Source organism: Notechis scutatus, chromosome 6 (assembly GCF_049901735.1).
Source record: "Notechis scutatus isolate UNSWTSFEM ecotype Mainland chromosome 6, rNotScu1.2, whole genome shotgun sequence".
Lineage (NCBI taxonomy): Eukaryota > Metazoa > Chordata > Lepidosauria > Squamata > Elapidae > Notechis > Notechis scutatus.
The window spans coordinates 19,863,802-19,882,009 of record NC_142014.1 but is presented as its reverse complement, the minus strand read 5'-3'; the positions used below and the strand labels follow the sequence as shown (position 1 = coordinate 19,882,009).

Here is an 18,208-nt window from a genome sequence, read left to right as displayed (position 1 = left end):
GGCAGAAACTCAGCCCCCACCCCACCCCACCTTTGCCAATGGACCATTACTCTGACTTAGGCCAGTCTATTTTACATAACAAAGATCTACTCCAGGCAGAGCTATAATAGGAATTGCCCAAAGTGCTTTCATTACATCATCATCCAGCAAGGCTCAATAAAGCCTGGGACTCAGGGAGTTGCCCTTGCAAGGCCCCATGGGAGTCTGACAACCAATCAGAACACAAGCTCAAATTCAAATCCCAACAGAGGGCATAAAACCAAGGGACTCAGCATTTCTGTCCTTTTCTCATCCAGGAGCTCCAAGGCATGTGATCCTATCCACCATTAAACCATCTTTCCAAGCAGTCCCCGTGGCTCCAGTGTCTTTCTTCCCCACTTGGAACTGAACCTTAGAAGGCTATTTCTTCCAACACAGTCTTCCTGATTTACTTTCAAGTGTGTGCCATGACCAGGTTTTATTTTAGCAGACAACCCATCACATTAACACTGCAATTGGAACAAAAACAGAAGTGTAAGGTCTGGGTGATGTTAAAAAACAAATTAACTGTGATGCAGAGGATATTTGACACTTTCTGGAGAAAACACAAGGTTGTTTCAACTTAAGTGTTAGCTAGCTAGAAAATTTCATCAGAGTAACCAGTGTTTCTGCACCTCTTTGTTGATAAGAGTCGTTTTGACGGCAGTTTCGTTGGGAGGTGACTCCAGGATGAAGCTGATACATAATTCATGAAAGTATCTAGGCACTGATTGTTCCTAACGGCCATATATGTGCTAGAACAATGCGTCCCAACTTCAATGATTCAGAATGACATACTGCTCTCATAACAGGCGTTAAGCTGAAAAAATGGGCTGATTAAAAACTCTCCTCCTTCTCCAGTTCCTGTGTATTTGGTTTGGGACAGCACTGCAGCAACCTAAATTTTGTGAAGCCAATGCTTAGAATCAAGGGTGACCTGCCAAAATGCGCTTTGGCAAAGGGTGCAGTAATTAAACCTCGTTGTATTTCCTTATAATAGAAGGCCGGACCATAGAGTTAAGCAAGGCAAGTCAGCCCTCCCCCCACCTCCAACTCTATGGTCTTCCTACAGTGGTAAGAATTTTCAGCGTCGCTCGGGTAGGAAAGAAGGCCAATGGCAAAAAAACCCCAAAAAACTACAACTTCCACGTCGCACTAAAGCAGGATGAGAAGGGGCGGACACTCTCTAATTGGTTAATAGACTGTGACGTTATTTAAATCAACCAATGAAATGGGAGAAACGGGTTAAAGAGTTAGGCTGAGCGGCCATTTCAAATAGAATCACGCGGGTAATTGCAAGGAGGAGAATGGAGTTTTCCATTGACCCCTTTCTGAAGTGAATTCGAATTTAGTCCTGAGGTGTTTTTTTGGGGGTGGGGGTTTACATTTAGCGGTTTTCAGGCTGCGCGCAAGCGACAAACGGTGCTGTATAGCGAAACCTTGCTCACCTCAAGACAGGAAAACCGGACTAGGCGAGCAGTTCTCCGAGGAGCGTCCAATTTATCCGTGAACGGTCCACGGAGGGCCTCGTGGAGGTAGTTGGCCTGGCGGTGAGGCAGCAGGTAAAGTCTGGAGGCGGTTGGGCGGGATATGGAATGTAAAAGTGGCAGAGAGGGCAATTTATTACAGCAAGAAATGTAATGGGATCTTTATTCACCCCCCCCAAAATGACGATGGGATTGGTCTAGTTGTATTTATTTATTCAATTTATAAGGCACCTGGTCGCAAGAGACACTGCAGATACAAAGAACAAGCTGCTTTTCTCGAGAGAAAGACATTTTTTTATTTGTGACCCATGCAAAATGTATTCTGTATATTGCACAGCATGTTGTCTTGCTTCAGTCTAAAAAAGTTATAAACCATTTTTTTCCAACCTTGGTAACATTAGGACGTGTGACACATTAGGATGTGTGAACTTCCAACTCCTGGGGGGGGGGAATGGGGGGAATTCTGGGAGTTGAAGTTTGTACATTTTAAAGTTGCCAAGGTTGAAAAAAAAATGTTCTAAAAGAATCTGCTGTCTAACAGAACACAAAGTTTTATTGGTTTGAAAGTAAGCTCTTGCAATGGTCCTATATAGATTTTAATTGCAGGTGCCTCAAACATGCAAGCAGAGTGATGTATCCAACTTGCCAAAACGCTGAAGGATGAAAGTGGAGCTTGCTTTTCTGATGGTTTTATAGCCAAGCCAGAATGACAGGTCCCTCTTGAACTGTGCATGTGCATTAGCTCTCAAATGCTATACACTCCAAAGTTTTTTAATGAAACTAGAGAAAAGAAAGGGATTTAGCTAGGAAATTTATGTTTGGAGGAAGATTTTTCCTCCGGTGTTGTTCAAATAAAGCATAGGTGGGAAGCAATGAAACAAGCTAACTTGAAAATATCATTCCATATATAAAAGCTAAGCAAGAATACATCTTAAATGTTATGAAGCCAAATCGTGATGAGGTTTGCCAGTCCATCTTCATATGGTATTAAAGAATTATACTGTTATTAAAGAAAGTGACTTGTAACCTTTCACCATACTTTGCTCTCTGAAAATGTTTTTTTAAGTTTGTAGCACAGACAGTTAACTGGTATATTAAGATATCCTAATATTACATTGTTGTAACATATTTGAAATTCCCAGTTTCCATGGCAACAGCTGCCCAGCTTTTTAAAAAAATGCTTTATATAAGACTAAAATTCCTATTATATTGAATGTTTGCTGAAAATTTTCTTAGAGTAAGCACAGAAAAATTATTTGGAGTAAAAATTCCAATCTTAAAAACAAATTCTAATCTGTCTTATACAAAGCTTCAAGTTCTTAAAATGTGCTCTAGTTTGTCTACTGTAAAATGCAGAAAAAGGAATACTTATTGATCTGAGTTCCTGTCAAAATCAAGATATTTACCATACTGTACCTCTGCTGTCACATTAGATAAAACAGTAGAAATAAATAGGATGATGGGTATACATATGATGGATGTAAATACTATACAGAAGAAGAACCAAACTTCAGTCAATTAGGTCATTAACAATATGTTTAGAATATTTAAACTTTCTTATAATGCAAGACAGAAACGTGTTGGTATTATAACAGCTCTTTGACCATTTTTATCATTGCTCTTAATTTTTGGCAAAACAATGTGATCGTTTGAATTATTTAATATCTAACATGAGATGTAAAACTGTTGCAGTGATACAATGGAAGACAGAAAAACATTGGATTCAGAATGTAAAACAACAGATGTTCCTTCCAATGGTAGGTGTTAAAACAATATGTCATAAGGTGTCTTCCTAATTACTCTGTTGTGACTTTTATAGAAAGGTACCAAAATCACTTGAATCAGTCCACTTGAAGGTAAGAGAAACAGTTTGACAGATTCGTGCAGGGTAGTTTCCTCCAGGTTAGTGGTCACCAACCAGTGGGCCGGGGATCATTGGTGGTCCATGAGAAAATTTTGGTGGTCCGCAGAGAAATGTCACCCCCAAAGCACTCCCCAAAGCAATTAATTCAGGCTGCGTGGGAACACAAGGCTGCACCGTCCACATGGCCCATGGGAACACAAAGCTTGCATCACTTGCATTGTGAACAACACGAGGTAGTGAGGGGAGGGGGGAAAGGGTGGAGGGAGGGAACTTGCCCCACTCACCCCATGCACCTTCCCTGGCCACTGGGCTGCTTTCCGCTTCTGTTGTCTTCTGCTTGTGGCTGCACACAAGGAAAGCAGCAAAAGTCTTTCTTTCTCTCCCCCAAACTCCACCAGAAATGAGTCTTTGGGACCCTGGCAAGGCATCCTGCTCCAAGAGGCTCATTTCTGGCAGAGTTTGGGGAAGGAAAGACTTCTGCTGCTTTCCTTGCATGAAGCCAAAAGTCTTTCTCTCTCCCCCCCCCTCCCGAGAACGGAGCTGTAGATGGTATCCTGCAATCCCAAATAAAGAAGATCGATCGGTAGGAAAACAGGAGGGGAATTTTCCTGCAGACTTTTTTGGGGATTTTCCCAGGGTCTCTGGTCCACAGGGTTTAAAATTATGAGTTTGGTAATCCCTGAGGTCCAAAAGATTGGCGACCCTGCTCCAGGTTGTCCTTTTCTGCACCCTGGACATCCCACTACATCTATTCTTGATCAGCTTGTAAATTCTTACTTCACCCTCTGGCCAGAATCCCAAAGCAAATGTCTGGTACAGGTAGTCCTTGACTTACAACAGTTCATTTAGTGACTGTTCGAAGTTACAACTGCATTGAACAAAATGACATGACCATATTTCACACTTATGACCATTTTTCACACTTATGACCATTGCAGCATCCCCATGGTCACATGATCAAAATTCAGATGCTTGGCAACTGACTCACATTCATGACTTGCAGTATCCTGGGGTCCTGTGATCACCTTTTGCAACCTTCTGACAAGCAAAGTCAATGGAGAAGCCAGATTCATTTTACAACCATGTTATTAATTTAACACGATAATTTAACTGCAGTCATTCACTTAACAAATGTAGCATGGAAAGTTGTAAAATGGGGCAAAATTCAACAAATTTCTCATTTAGCAATATAAATTTTGGACTCAATTGTGGTCGTAAGTTGAGGACTACCTGTATAGTGTTAAAAATCCCTAATGAAAATAATATAAGGTAATTTTATTTCTCTCATTACTTTTGCTAATGTTTTAACTGAACCATTTGCTATATGTACAGATACTTCTTGCATTGAAACCCTTTTAGGATATAAGTTCAGAAGAAGCTGACTTGCTAGCAAATACCTTTCCTATTATAAATTCTATTAACGTAGCTTCTGCACCAACTACTATAAGTAAAACATTTTTAAAATAAACATTGAAATTCTTGCAGATTGATTGGAGAGAATGGCTCAGCTAGAACAGATGTCTTTCCTTGGTTTCCCTTTTTAAAAAAATATTCATATTACATTTAATAAAGTAATTGAATTGCCTGTTTTTGGTATATTACTGTTATAGCACAATGTTACTGCATCAATTAAAGGAATCCTAAACATTTTACAAAATGATTTTGGAACTAATTTTTACATTGAACAGATTATAGAAGGAATTATGTTTTCAGATATCAATCTGGAATCACAGGCGCTCAATGAATTGTGCCGTATTTTTCTAATATTCTGATTCCTTGGAAGTTAAAATTTGTTATTTAAAAAAGTGAACAGTATTTCTGGTAGAAGCCATCATCACCCTCCCCCGCAGTCTGTTCGTTCATAATTATGCTTTGGGGAAGGGGGTTTGTATTTCTGCTATTTGTGGAGTCCCCAAAATTTCCAATAATATTTCCAATTTTTAAAAATTGGCTTGCACAATGCAAAATGCCATTCTACAGTCTAGCATAATACTGGTATTATTTCCAAGAATCCCTTTGGCTCCCAAACTTTCTTAGACAAACACATCATGGGCAGCTGTAAATCTCTACTTTGCTTGGAAAGGTAGCAATTTATTCAGAAAATAGATGAAAGCAGAACTAGTAAGGAATTAGTTGATGGCGTTCTGGTTGATAAGTGCTTGCAATTGCTTATGTGACTTGTGGTAGCCATTTTAGGAATGGACAACTCCCATTAGCCATTTTATGAGAACATTCACAATGTATTTCAGCAGATATGCCCAGCAGTCTAAAAAAGTTGTCCCAATTACTGACCCTGAACAATTTCTCATAGTTTGCACCAAATTTCTTATTTAGGCTATTCCAGTAATTCATTAGCTTCTGTTAGCCTCTGTTTGAACACGTATGAATTCTAGCAATAAACTATATTACTCACAGGATTTGTTGTGAATAGGTACGTTTATTTTCGCTCGTTTTCCTTCAAACACGGCAACAGTGGATATACCCGGTAAAGTCAGCGTTGAGATCATTCATCTCTCAGCGCAATTTATCATGCAGCCCCACCCCATGCAGCTAACTAACATCCGACCTCCCCATTAGTCCTACACGCCTCCATCCCGCAATTCTAAATGCAACTAATTACCAAAGAGAATGTGGTTTTAATTCTCCAGCCGTGCCTTAACTTCCCCAATGAGTTTTTGTGTTTCGGTTCGGGTAATGAGAGGAGTCAGAGTGATAAACCTCCTCCCACCCCATCCTTGTCAAATGTTCGTGCCGATACGGGATGGATGGGTCAAACCAGGATGGGATCTTCAAAAGTAGGAGACGTTTTCTGATCAAGTCAACATATTGGAAACGGCAGGATCGGACGTTCATTCCCCAACCAAGATAATGTTGGGCTTCACTCCAGGAGATAAACCGGTAGACTCTTTGAAGCCTGACAGGTTCACTCAGTGAAGAGTGATTTTTTTTTTTTTTTTGGTTTAAAAATACATAAAGAGCAAAATGATTGTTACAGAGAAAGACAGGAAAGAAATAAAACCCCATTTATAATGGTAAATCCTTGATTCAGTGGATAATGGGGAAATGTTTGTTAAACATTTAGTAGTAATTAGTAAGGGAAAGCTGATGACTACAATAAGCATTAAATGTGTCATCTCCAACCCTTTAGCAACTCCTTGTGAAGCATATGCCACCAATCCTAAATCTTTTCTGCCCGATCTTTCAGTTGCTACTATTGATGTATTGCTATGACTCAGAGTAACTTCAAGTGAGTTGGGCATTCATTCAATGAATATGAATAAATAAATAGATGTTCCTATCCTGTTAAGCAGGGTCAATCCATTAAGCTGAAAGTTCATGAAACCAATGCCTATTTGAGGCTATATGGTACAATAATAGGAAGGTGTACGGAATGATAATTTGGTTCCTGTAGAAAAAAAGTGAATTCCAGGTATGTTTATTTATTAAATTTATATGCCACCCATCTCATTAATAACAATTATAAATGTTATAATAATAATGTATGATGCACTATTGTAATTTCAGATTTTCACCTCCTGACTGAAGAAAAATTTGATTTTGACCTTTCACTGTCTCCCACAAGGTAAAATTATATCAAAATCAGGATGCATTAAGAGCAGAGAGAAGAATGTGCAGTTACCTGACTTAATTTCTCTCTGTCGTAGTGAAAATGAAGATGAAGTTTTTGTTGGACCAGTGGGCCATAAAGAAAAATGTATCGCTGTGCGCCTTGAATCCCATGAAGAGAGTCAAAAAATAATTCAGTCACGTACATATGACCTATCTTGGAGCCCTGCAGCAGATAATTTTGTGGAAATATTTAAAGAAGCTCACTTGCTAGCTTTGCAGCTTAAAAATGAAAACAAAAGAGAAAAAAACAATTCTATTCATCTGAGGGAGGAAAAGACAGAGGTCGTTGAAAAGTTTGTAAAAGAATCAAAGTCAAAACTGAAAATCCTTGAAAAAGGAATAGTGACAGATAAAAGGCCAACACCCACTAGAAGAGAGACATACTGTGTATGGGAAAGCCCAAGCAGTCAACTGCTGCCTTCAGTTCAGAAGCGTTTAAGGCAACCTGTCACAATAATGGATGGCCCACGTTCTCCACGAGTGTCTCTGAACACACCAAGTCCTGCTAAAACAGATAAGTTATCTAAAATGCACAGTGTATCCTCACCCCAAACAAAGAATGACACAAGCCTTAAAAAAAGAAGCAAATTTCAGGCTGTAAAAACATCGCCTGCACTTAGAAATAACAGCTGTTTAGTAGCAGGCGAGGTAAATATTTTTCTTTTGCATTATATCTAAGCTTTAAGTTGTGTCACAATATTACAGTCTAATTCTAATTGGAATAAAACTTTCTGTCTAATTTGTTCTTTAAATCTATGAGTTTGTTAATATGTCTGTTTCTGTTTTGGAGAAAGCATGCACCTCTATGCTGATTTTGAAGGTTATTGTTTGAAACTGAGACATCTGCATATTTCTGGGATCGTTCAGAATGTTAGGTTAAAGTGATGGCTATTGCTAGATATGGTTTGAGGCTAGGGTAATTTATTAAGAAATGGTGTAGGGTCTGCTTGGGTGGGTGGGGGTTGGGCTAGTCACTAGATGACCTACAAGGTCCCTTCCAACTCTGTTAATCTGTAAGAATTTTTTTGCTTATTTAAGTGCCTAATGTTTAAGAGCTGCTGTGGTGCATTGGTCAAAATGAAGTACTGCAGGCTACTTCTGCTGACTGTTGGCGGCAGTTTGAGTCTCACTGGCTCAAGGTTGAATCAGCCTTCCGTCATTGTTGGGGGCAATATGCTGATTCTGTAAACCGAATCAGAGAGGACTGTAAAGCACTGTGAAGTGGTATATAAGTCTAATTGTTATTGTTAATGGTGTTACTGCAAAAATGCATTTAGCCTGACATTTGAATTTGAATCTTGATTTGGAGAGGAAGAAAGCAAAATTCCAAAAATGCCAAGGAAGAGAGCCAGAGGGGAGAGCCTGAGGCTTTTGAAGATATCAGTTGCTCCCCCAATTTTTTGAAATGTAGTTAGTTCTGCTTTAACATAAACAGACCTTGAAAGGTTCTAGTCCAAGCCTTTTTTTGTGCCTGATTATGATACATGATTATGAACTGCTATGCCACTTTAAATGGAGCAGCAGCAGAAAAAGGGCCTTAGTCTTCCTAAGAAGAGAAAATGCAAAGCAGAAGACCTGCCTTTTCAATTCAAAGTCATCCCAAAGTTTGACCAGGTCATACCATTATGTTCTGATTTAAATTAATCTTTGAATTCATGCTGATTCAGTGTGAAGTATTCAGTATTACTTGAGGAAAATGCTTTTCAATACAGTGTACACTTTCAACTCTATTTCAGGCAGTTGTATACATTGGGGAGTAGGAAGGGCATAAATGTATTGGATTGCATAATATTGGAATGTTTAATATTTGCATTCTAATAACATCAGTTGATCCCCTTAACTAATGGTCTGGTTGTAGTTTCATGGCATAACTATTTGAAACAGTTTTCATTTAATAGAAAGAATGTGAGATTTTTGTATATTTCTGATATTTGTTTTATAAACATTTCAAATCCAAACCTTGCAGACCAAACAAAGAAAATTGCCTAGTTTTTCCAGTAAGATTTCTTCAAACAGCATGGGATCATCTGAAGATCTGTTCTCTGACAAATCAAGCGTAGCTTCGGATGCAGGAGAACTGTCATTTTCTACCAGTTCATCCATGCAAAGCAAGATAACTCTCCCTGCTCCCAGCAAGGTGAATACTCTCTAACTAATCATGAATTGGATTTGGATGTTGCAATACATGGCATTTCAGTATTTTATCTGAAAGTTCTTTTTCCATAATTTAAGCTGCTCGGAATCTCTATCAATAAGATGGGGGCATAAAAATGTAATTTAAAAAAATACATTTTAACTGGTGTGTCTTTGAGAGCTGTTTCGATTTTCTCCCATGCAATGAATCAACGTAACAAAAAAAAAATCCATTGATGCAGAAATGTAATTTGCAAAGTAGTAAGTTCTGTCTAATTTGGCCTCATTTTTTGTATTAAACCGAAGAAAATCCATATGCTATTAATGTAGCAGTACCCAATCTTTCTGCCTCTGGGTACCAACATGGGGGAGGGGCAGGGCATGGTTTCGCACATGCATCACCTGCGTGGTGTGGTTCCCAACAGGTTGCAGCCAATGGAGTAGAAGAGATCAGCATGTACTTGCAATAGAAATTATCCAGGTAGAGAGATGCAATTTGATGAGATAAAAATTCAAAGCATAATGGTAAGAACAGTATACCTGATTATATTTCTTTAGTATACAGCCAAATCATTTATCATTTTCTTTACAGTTGGAAATGAAGACGAGACAACTGAAACCTCCTAATAATGTTCGTATGCGAAGAAATACTTCATCTTCCTCCTCCTCCATTTCCAGCATGAATTCAAGTTTGAATTCAAGCCTGTCAATTTCTCCTAAAAGAGGAAGTGGTAATTATTCAATTGTGGTTTGATTCTAGTGCCTAGTATGGAATTGGGACCTGTGATTTAATGAAAGCATATTCAAGTAGTCAGAGTTGGACACTGAGTGGGGAAGGCAGGAGAGCCACAGCTATTCATGGAAGACAAAACTGTATTAAAGTACAATTGACAATGTTACTTGAGTAAATTCTTCAACAGCACAAATATCTTAGCAGCATTTTAAAAATGTGAAATTTAACAGCAAATACTTTTAAGTATGTTAAAACTGAGTGTCAGAACATAGAAGACAAATACAATAAATCACTGCTGTATCTTCATCTGCATTGTGGTTGAATAAATCTCATTTGTTAGGATCAAATATAAGAATGATACAGATCTGAGGCTGAATTACTCCTATGTGGTTTGATTGCATGGGTAATGTCTTAAATGTGTTGATAACTATTCTAATTGAGTAAGAACAATGATTTGTATGTTCATAGTAAGAGAAACTAGGTTCAGATGCTATTTTAAGACAAATAACCTTAGTGACCCAGATGGATGACATGAAGTATTTTCTTATATGACTTCAGATACCTTTGTGGCGGAAGTACCCTGGATTGTTCCACGGGGTTGGGTGAAGGATATTGGGGTACAGTAATTCTAGTCCAGCCAGACTGATCAGTTATAAAATAATATCTGACTAAGGACACATGGAATGCTACAATCTACTTTTCTTTTCATCCATGCATGCAGCATCATTACAAACATCTGAGTTTGTACAAGGAGCGCACAACATTGTTTTTGTGATTTCATATACAAACATATGTTGATTGCTATCCAGAGTATAAGGTTATTGTAACAGGGACTGGTGCCGGTTTTTGAGACATTTTAAAAAAAGCTTTGGGTGCAATAATAATGCAGTCTGTGCTGTCTTCTTATTTCCTAGTCAAAACGAATGTTGCAAAAGCTGCTGCAGACATCTCGAGGCGCTCTTCTGTAACAAGCAAGATTTCCATTGTTAAACCTATAAAAGGATTTTCAGGGAATGCTGCCCATTCCGGTACATCTGGAAAACAGCCCACACCCAAATGTGCTAAAGGAAACCCTGTGAATATACCCAAATATAAAGCTTCACAGACATCTGAGAGTGCAAGCAGTAGTATGCAGAAAGGTTCAGATTCTAGTCTTCCAAAAGTATTATCCAAAAATACATTAGGAAATGCAAGTACAAGTTCAAGTCTTAAACTTAACTCTAAAACAGCAGCTCCAAACTTAAAGCAAGGTAAGGAAATTGATCTTAATGCATTATAAATTATGCTAACTTCTGGAGAGTTGATTCTGTGCTTTAACATGCTGGTGTATATGCTGGCAAAAAAAAGATTAAGTAAATTAAGCAATTGAATATTTGTGTGCCTAAGAAAATTAATGTGAACACTTCGACTGTATTTTCTGCTTATATATATTTTCAGAAAATGAAGTCACCAGAGTATTGCAATCAAATCCAGTATTACCCAGTAGCAATATTGAAAGGTAATTTCTATATGATGACAACTACTGATTTCCACTTCAATTGTTAAGTCTTCATTGAACTGTTCTGTAACATAGGTGATTGGAAACCTTGAGAGAATCCAAATGGTTTAATTTCCTGTGAAAACGAATAAAGACGCTGTCAAGCTATCCTGCAGTGTTGTACTATCCATATATGTACAGAAGTTCTTTTGCTTGCAATTTGCAGAGAGAACTGCAAGCTTGTCAGAAATTTCAAATTGAAGTTGGTAATAAGAGGGCTAGGCAATTAGCAAGGCACAGTATAGCTCTAGGTTTGCCAGTTCAAATATTACACTAATTGTTTAGCTTAATTATCCATGATTTGGGGCAGGATCTGACTTGGAACTCTGTAAAGTACAGGTAGTCCTTGCTGACCGACTACTTGTGCAGCAACCATTTACACTTACAATGGTGCTAAACAAGAGGTACTTAGTCCTCATAGTTGTGGCCATCATAGCACCTCCATGATTGCAATTTGGATGCTCATCAAATGAGTCATAATTATCAGGTCACAGCATCCCATAATCACCCTTTGTGACTTTCCAGCCACTTTCTAACAAGCAAACAAGCCAGAAGGAGGTTGCAAATGGCGACCATGAGATACTGTGACTGCATGGGATTTGCCCATCTGGAACTGCTTTCATAAGTTGCCATGGTCACATGACATAATGCCTTACAACTGTGTTGATGTAATTCCTGATCCCAATCACTCTCGATAAACAAGGACTATCTGTATGTTTTTTGGAACCCCTATGATATGTTATCCTCCTAATACTTAAAATATCTGGAACATAACATGAATAAACTACTAAAAATAAGGACTCTTTTAGTAGAAATTTTAGGGTTCTAAAATTGTTATGTTTTCTTAATCTCTGTAGCAATGTTGCATTTTCCACACCTGTCAAACAATTAGAAAGAACTGTATTAAAATCCTGCTCTGCTGTGAAGCCTTTTTTACGGACGCCTGACAGAAGGAATTCTACATTGCCTATCTCAGTTGGCCGGTGTATCTTGGGAATTCCAACACTCAGCCCCCAAACAGTGCCCAGAACAATGACATCCTCTAATTGTTTAGCTCTTCGACATGTCTCCAGTGGGTCTTCTAAAAAGACTACAGGAATTAGGTACGTCTTCTGCCATTTTTCCTCATCCTTGCAATTACTGTTTATTAATATGCCCTTGACTTATCACTAATTTCAGAAAATGCTAATTTTATTTATTATTTATTTATTAATCAAATGTATAGACAGGCAGTTTAGTCTATTGATTAAGCACCGGGCTAGAAAGTGGAAGATTGAGTTCTAGTCCTGTCTTAGCTATAAAAGCCAGTCATTCTCTCTCAATCCAATCACAGGGTTGTTGTGGGGAAAATAGGACAAGAAAAAGTGTTGAAAATGTTTGCCATCTTGAGTTATTTGTATAAAATAAAGGTGGGAAATAAATAAGTTATAAATTTGGTTATCTATCCCCAAAGGGGATTTTGGGTCAAATCTTGACTTGAATGTCGAGTGCGAGTTTAGCTCTTCTAGAAAAAACTAGGCTTCAGTATGGAATTCTCTGGTACCAATAAAGGAGAATATTTGTAGCTCAGGGTTGAAATGAGGAGCCCTCAGTGCTTTCTAAGCTTGTCTGTTTTCTTGCAGATGTTTCATTACCCTAACTAGGTAACATCATCAGTGGTAGTAAGGGGTGTGGTTTGTTTGCTGTCAGTTTATGGTGTCTTGCCTATCTGTGGGTGGGGTTGGTCTTAGGGATTCTTTGGTTGGGCTCTTTACTAATTCTCTCGTTCTGAAAAAAAAAAAAATTATGAAACACATCCCAGAAAAGGTGCAAAGTTTTCTATGACATTCCATACTGGTATCCATCAACTGAATGCATTGGAATTATTCAGCTGATCAATTCATATACTGTGATGTATTACAATACAGACTTATGATTTCTATTGGCTACGACTGATGATGTACAAATGATGAAACTATGTATTTGACACATATTTCTGTGGGAAGGTGTCTGTTGTATTATAATGAAAACATGGATCCATGAGTTTTAAGGATTTTGTGAAAGATACGTTGCTTATTGAAACATAAATCTTACAGTACCTTAACTACCGTATTTTTTTGGTGTATAAGATGTGCTTCCCCACTCCCCCAAAAAGTGGATGGAAATGTCTGCGTCTTATACAGCGAATATTGCCAAAGCCCACCCACCTGCTGGCCTCCACCCTTTGGCCTCTGCCTCCCAGCAATTTTGCCTTCTTGCAGCAAACAGCCTGGTCAACTTCAGCACAGCCTGATTAGCACAAGCAGCTGATTTTCATTTGGATTTGAGGAGAGATGCAGAGAGGGAAAGATAGGGAAGGGGGGAGAGAAGGGGAGGTGTGGCTAGGGGGTCATGTGACTGGGTGGGAGTGAGTGACATCAAGTTGGCCACACCCACCCACGTTTTGTGGCTCCTGGTGGTTTTTTCTGGGTGCAAACGGGTCCAATTGGCTCTTTGAGTGTTGTTGTTTTTTTTTAAATAAAAGTTTTATTTAGGTTTTCACACACACAAAATACAAGTAAAACATCTTTTTTGAAAATAGCATGGTCCGGGGTTGAACTTCCTTATACAGACACAAACTCAATTTCATGCTCATTTTTGTGTTCTATTCCATATCTTATACTATTCTACATTTTCTATATAGTTTTTCCCCTATTTTAATTTTCTCAATTTTATTTTGATTATCTCATCTCAATTCAAATCATTATATTTATACTTTTGTTTGTTCTGTTTCAATTTCATATTATCTTTTCTCATTAAACAAATTTTCTCCTGTAGTTACTAATTGGAGTATGACACCCTTATATCTTTTAATTATATCCATTCAACTCTTATTTAAACTTCAATATATACCTTAAGGTTATGACCTTCAATATAATACAGAATACATAACTTCCAATTTAATTCTGCTTGGTACACTCTTATAATACACACTATATTCTTTTAAAAAAAGGATTATAAATATATGTAATTATAAACCCTCATTCCATTCCAATTCAGTTCTATCATTAATAATCATTAGTCTTCACATCTTTAACATTTCTTTTCAATTAAATATCATACTTCCTTAAAGACACATATAATCTCCATAATTATTTTTTCCCTTATTTCTCTTCACGTTTTGTAAATCATTAAATATTCATTTTGTTACATTTATTTATTGACAAGCATTCCACTAAGTTATAACTATTTTATCAAACATTTTAATCATACATTGTTTCATATTTTCTGAAATTATTTCTAATATAACAATACTATCTTATGCACCTTTGCAGAATCCCTTTTTCCATTAAATTTTCACCCATTATCTCTAAATAGGCCCTGTTTCTCTATATTTTGTTTCTGCCCTTTATAACTTCTTTTCCTTTCTTTCTTCCCTCATCTTCTCCCTCCCCTTTTTACCCCCTTGTCTCTCTACTTCTAATTCCTTCTTCTGCATTTCCCTCTTCTGTTGCTTTCTGATTTTATACTTATTTTTTCTCTCCTTTCCTGTTTTCAAAAGCTTTTAATTATCCAGAAATCTTTATTATCCCTTTGACTTTTTATTTTCAGCATTAAATGCCTATTAATGTCAAAGTGGATTTTTTTCCAATTTCTTGCTTAAGTCACTTAGCTGTCAGTATAGGAAGAGGAGAAAAAAAACCCAAATCCTTTCCCTTTTCTCTCTCCTTCGCGGCTTAGAAATCTTAGGGAACAATGTTATTGTTTTTTTTTTTTAATAGTTTCAATTCCAGGGTACCTTATTTTTTGCTTTTGCTGTTTGACCCGGTCAACCAAAACTTTCTCTTCTTATCTTCCTCCTGCAAATTCTTTTCCGGTCGAGTTCTTCTTTGTGGTGGCCATTTCCGACCACCGCTACAACCGCCTTCGGGAAAGGGAGTAATGGCCAGCTGGGAAGGAGAGATGCGGCTCTCCTCAACCCTGCAGGCAGTCTCCCCCTTCTTCACCACCTCTACGGGGTGGCTTAGCCCCGAAACCAGCCGGCTTGGGGCGCTCCAGCGGCGAGCACAGATCAAAACTGTGCAGAGACGTGGTTTCGGTCTGTCGCCGAAGAAGCTCAAACTGGAGTCCGGCTCTTTGAGTGTTTAAGGTTGCAGGCCCCTGGCCTATTGGAATGGGCGGAAAATGGGGCTCGCGGAGGCTGAAAATGGGATGCGCAAAGGCCAAAAATGGGATGTGGAAGCGAAAATGGGGATCGCAGAGGCGGCAATGGCAATCCCTGAAGCCTGAAACATCTGATCATCGGGAGGCTGATCCAATCGACAACCAGCTACTTGTGCTAATCAGACTGCTGAAGTTGACCAACTGTTTGCTGCGAGGAGGCTAATTACAGGGAGGCAGAGGCAGATTTCCCCCGTCCCTTGATTTCCTCCCCTAAAGCTAGGTGCGTCTTATACTTTGGAGCGTCTTATACTCCGAAAAATACACTATTTATTCTACTGTAAGTTTTAAGGACAGTCCATTTCTCATGTAATTTTGTTTTCCTGTGGGACTGGGGTAAAGAAACAATTGCAAATACTGAATAGAAATAAATGATTCCAGGGTTAGGAATTCTGCATAAAAATGGCTTTTTTGCTGTTTCTACCTAGTTCTAAATGTGTGACTAAGAACAAGACATGGATGTCTTCAAGCCTGTCTTCAACAGAAGGAGACTTCTCTCCACCAAAAATTATACCTATCGCACTGGCTTTTTCACCAGATAAACCTTTTATCAAAATAGAACAAGACATTACTAAAAAGGGGGAAACAGCAGAAGTAATACAAGCTAAGGAAGTAAGTTGTGTTTTATCTGCCACATCAAGATACAAACCATGTATTATAGTAAAATTAGTTTTTTAACTGCTGCTTGTGTTCAAAAGAATTTGAAAGATGCTATCACCTCTTAGTGTACTTGTTATGGTAATATTTTACACTAGGAAGGTTTTTATGAAGTATTTCAATAATGAAGGCTTTTGTTGGCTTTTAAATGTGCTTTGCAGATCCGTATCTCTTGAAAAGATTTTAAATACAATTATTTCAAATGTTGGTTATATTAATAGTCCATCAGTGCCTCCTATCAATACTTTGACATAAATATTCTTGTTAAGAGTCCCTTTTTAGGAAAGGTGGGTGGGAAACTTAATTTACACTGATGACTCATTAAAGGAGAAATTTGAATTAAATCACACAAGCATTGAAATTAAAGGTTGTTTGGAGCAGCAGAATATCAAAGATTTAGGTATTGTATTTTGGGAGGTGGGAATAGATGTTATGTAACCTGACACTCTGTATTTTTGAGAGTATGATATTGGAACACTTAAAACACTTTTTCTAGGACTTGTTGATAGAATTTGAAACAGATAAAACACCAGTTGCCATCCAGGAATGTGAAAACAAACCTCTCATTGATCTTTTTAACACTCCTGAAATAACTAAAGCCTCTCCATTGAAACCTACAGGGCAGGTAAGGTTATTTTTATCTCACTCTTAATACTGTTTGTTAAGTGTGGGTTGATGATAAAAAGTTTAATTGCAGGTATGTTACATTTAGAGGCACTCAACTTTATCTTTGAAGCTTTGTCCAGTAACTAATGTTATTATATACTGAATGTAATATTAGAAAATTTAACCTCAAAATTCTGCCAAAAGCTGGCATTAAGTAAGCTATTGCAAAATTAATATTTGAATTGGGTACAATTGGTTGTAATCAAAACTGCATTGTTAATGTAGATTTGCTAACAAATTGGGTTCTTTATATTTCCAAGAATGTAAAAGCTGTGTTTAGTCAATGTTTTAATAATATATTTTCTACTTTTAGCTAATAGATCTGAGCTCTCCTTTGATCAAACTAACTCCTGAAGGAAATAAAGAAAATTCACCTCTTCTGAAATTCTGATTTTTTTAAAAAAATGGTATTCAAACTGGAAAAAAATTCTAGAGTTTAGCAACTAATATTAAAATTGTGAACTTGAAATATTGACATATATTGCTGCTAGGAAAAATAGAAAAGATGGGTTTTTTTAATATTGTAAGCAATTCTGGGTATAGCAAATGTCTTTCCTGATAAAAAAATATTTGTTGCAAAATTGTGCAAATTGTAGATGTACGTCAAATATATTGAAATAAAGTTAAGCATTTTAAATGTTGATTACATACTTTCATAATTATTGCAAAATATTCTCTGAAGACAATCACAATTCAATCTCTATAAGAGTGGCAGTTTTTTTAAATGCAGAACTTCTATTTATGGCAGGACAGAATGTGTGTCTGACTTTTCCTTTATATTCAACAACCATGTGTGCAAAAAGGAATGAGTTCTCCAAAATGTTATTAATTTGAATAATTCAATACAAAACTACAGTACACTGTCCCAAACTACTTTCCATCGTGGTTCAGTTTTTTTAGATGATATTCATCTTTCTGGCTAAAAATGGTACTTAGCAGCAACTAACTGCTCCTAACTGGATGTTAAACCCAAACCTTTCATTTCTATGTGGCTTGTCAAAGCAATTTTTGTTTGCCTCATGGAATCCCTTATAGAATAATAAAAAGTTGTAAAAAGCAAAACATTATCACGTTTCTTTATCTTATTGCAACAGCTCAGATGTAGATGGAAGTTTTGTCCTGTAACATAAAATAGGAATTGCATATTTTGTTTTCATCATCAAAAATAAATGATAATATAAAATACTACCATATTGTTTCGTCATTTCTCTGTTTTTGAAGGGATTTTTTTAAAGCAATTTTGATAGGCAATCTCTGCTGTGTTTGACCCATTTTTCTCTCCCCACCCTTCAACAAGAGCAGAG

The 18,208-nt window shown here is 37.4% G+C and overlaps 1 protein-coding gene across 2 annotated transcripts; it reads left to right on the top strand.

Moving 5' to 3' along the window:
* Positions 1-1,274: 1,274 nt before the first annotated feature.
* GTSE1 (G2 and S-phase expressed 1) lies at positions 1,275-17,960 on the top strand. 2 transcript variants are annotated; one of them, XM_087969434.1, is made up of 12 exons: positions 1,275-1,553; positions 3,198-3,262; positions 6,895-6,952; positions 7,035-7,647; positions 8,966-9,136; positions 9,725-9,863; positions 10,780-11,115; positions 11,303-11,363; positions 12,260-12,505; positions 16,010-16,193; positions 16,735-16,863; positions 17,218-17,960. In XM_087969434.1, exons 2-12 carry the CDS (start codon positions 3,205-3,207, stop codon positions 17,293-17,295), a joined length of 2,073 nt encoding a protein of 690 aa, XP_087825560.1. In that variant the 5' UTR covers positions 1,275-1,553; positions 3,198-3,204; the 3' UTR covers positions 17,296-17,960. The 2 variants fall into 2 exon arrangements, with proteins under 2 accessions (XP_087825560.1, XP_087825559.1); XM_087969433.1 differs by having other exon boundaries at positions 1,275-1,568.
* The last annotated feature ends 248 nt before the right edge of the window (positions 17,961-18,208 follow it).

What these genes read in the sequence shown, in the direction of transcription:
- GTSE1 (XM_087969434.1), top strand. Translation starts at nt 3,205, where the DNA reads ATGGAAGACAGAAAAACATTGGATTCAGAATGTAAAACAACAGATGTT. An exon ending in CCCAGTAGCAATATTGAAAG is followed by an intron (nt 11,364 to 12,259) that starts GTAATTTCTATA and finishes TAATCTCTGTAG; the next exon opens with CAATGTTGCATTTTCCACAC. An exon ending in AAAAAGACTACAGGAATTAG is followed by an intron (nt 12,506 to 16,009) that starts GTACGTCTTCTG and finishes GTTTCTACCTAG; the next exon opens with TTCTAAATGTGTGACTAAGA.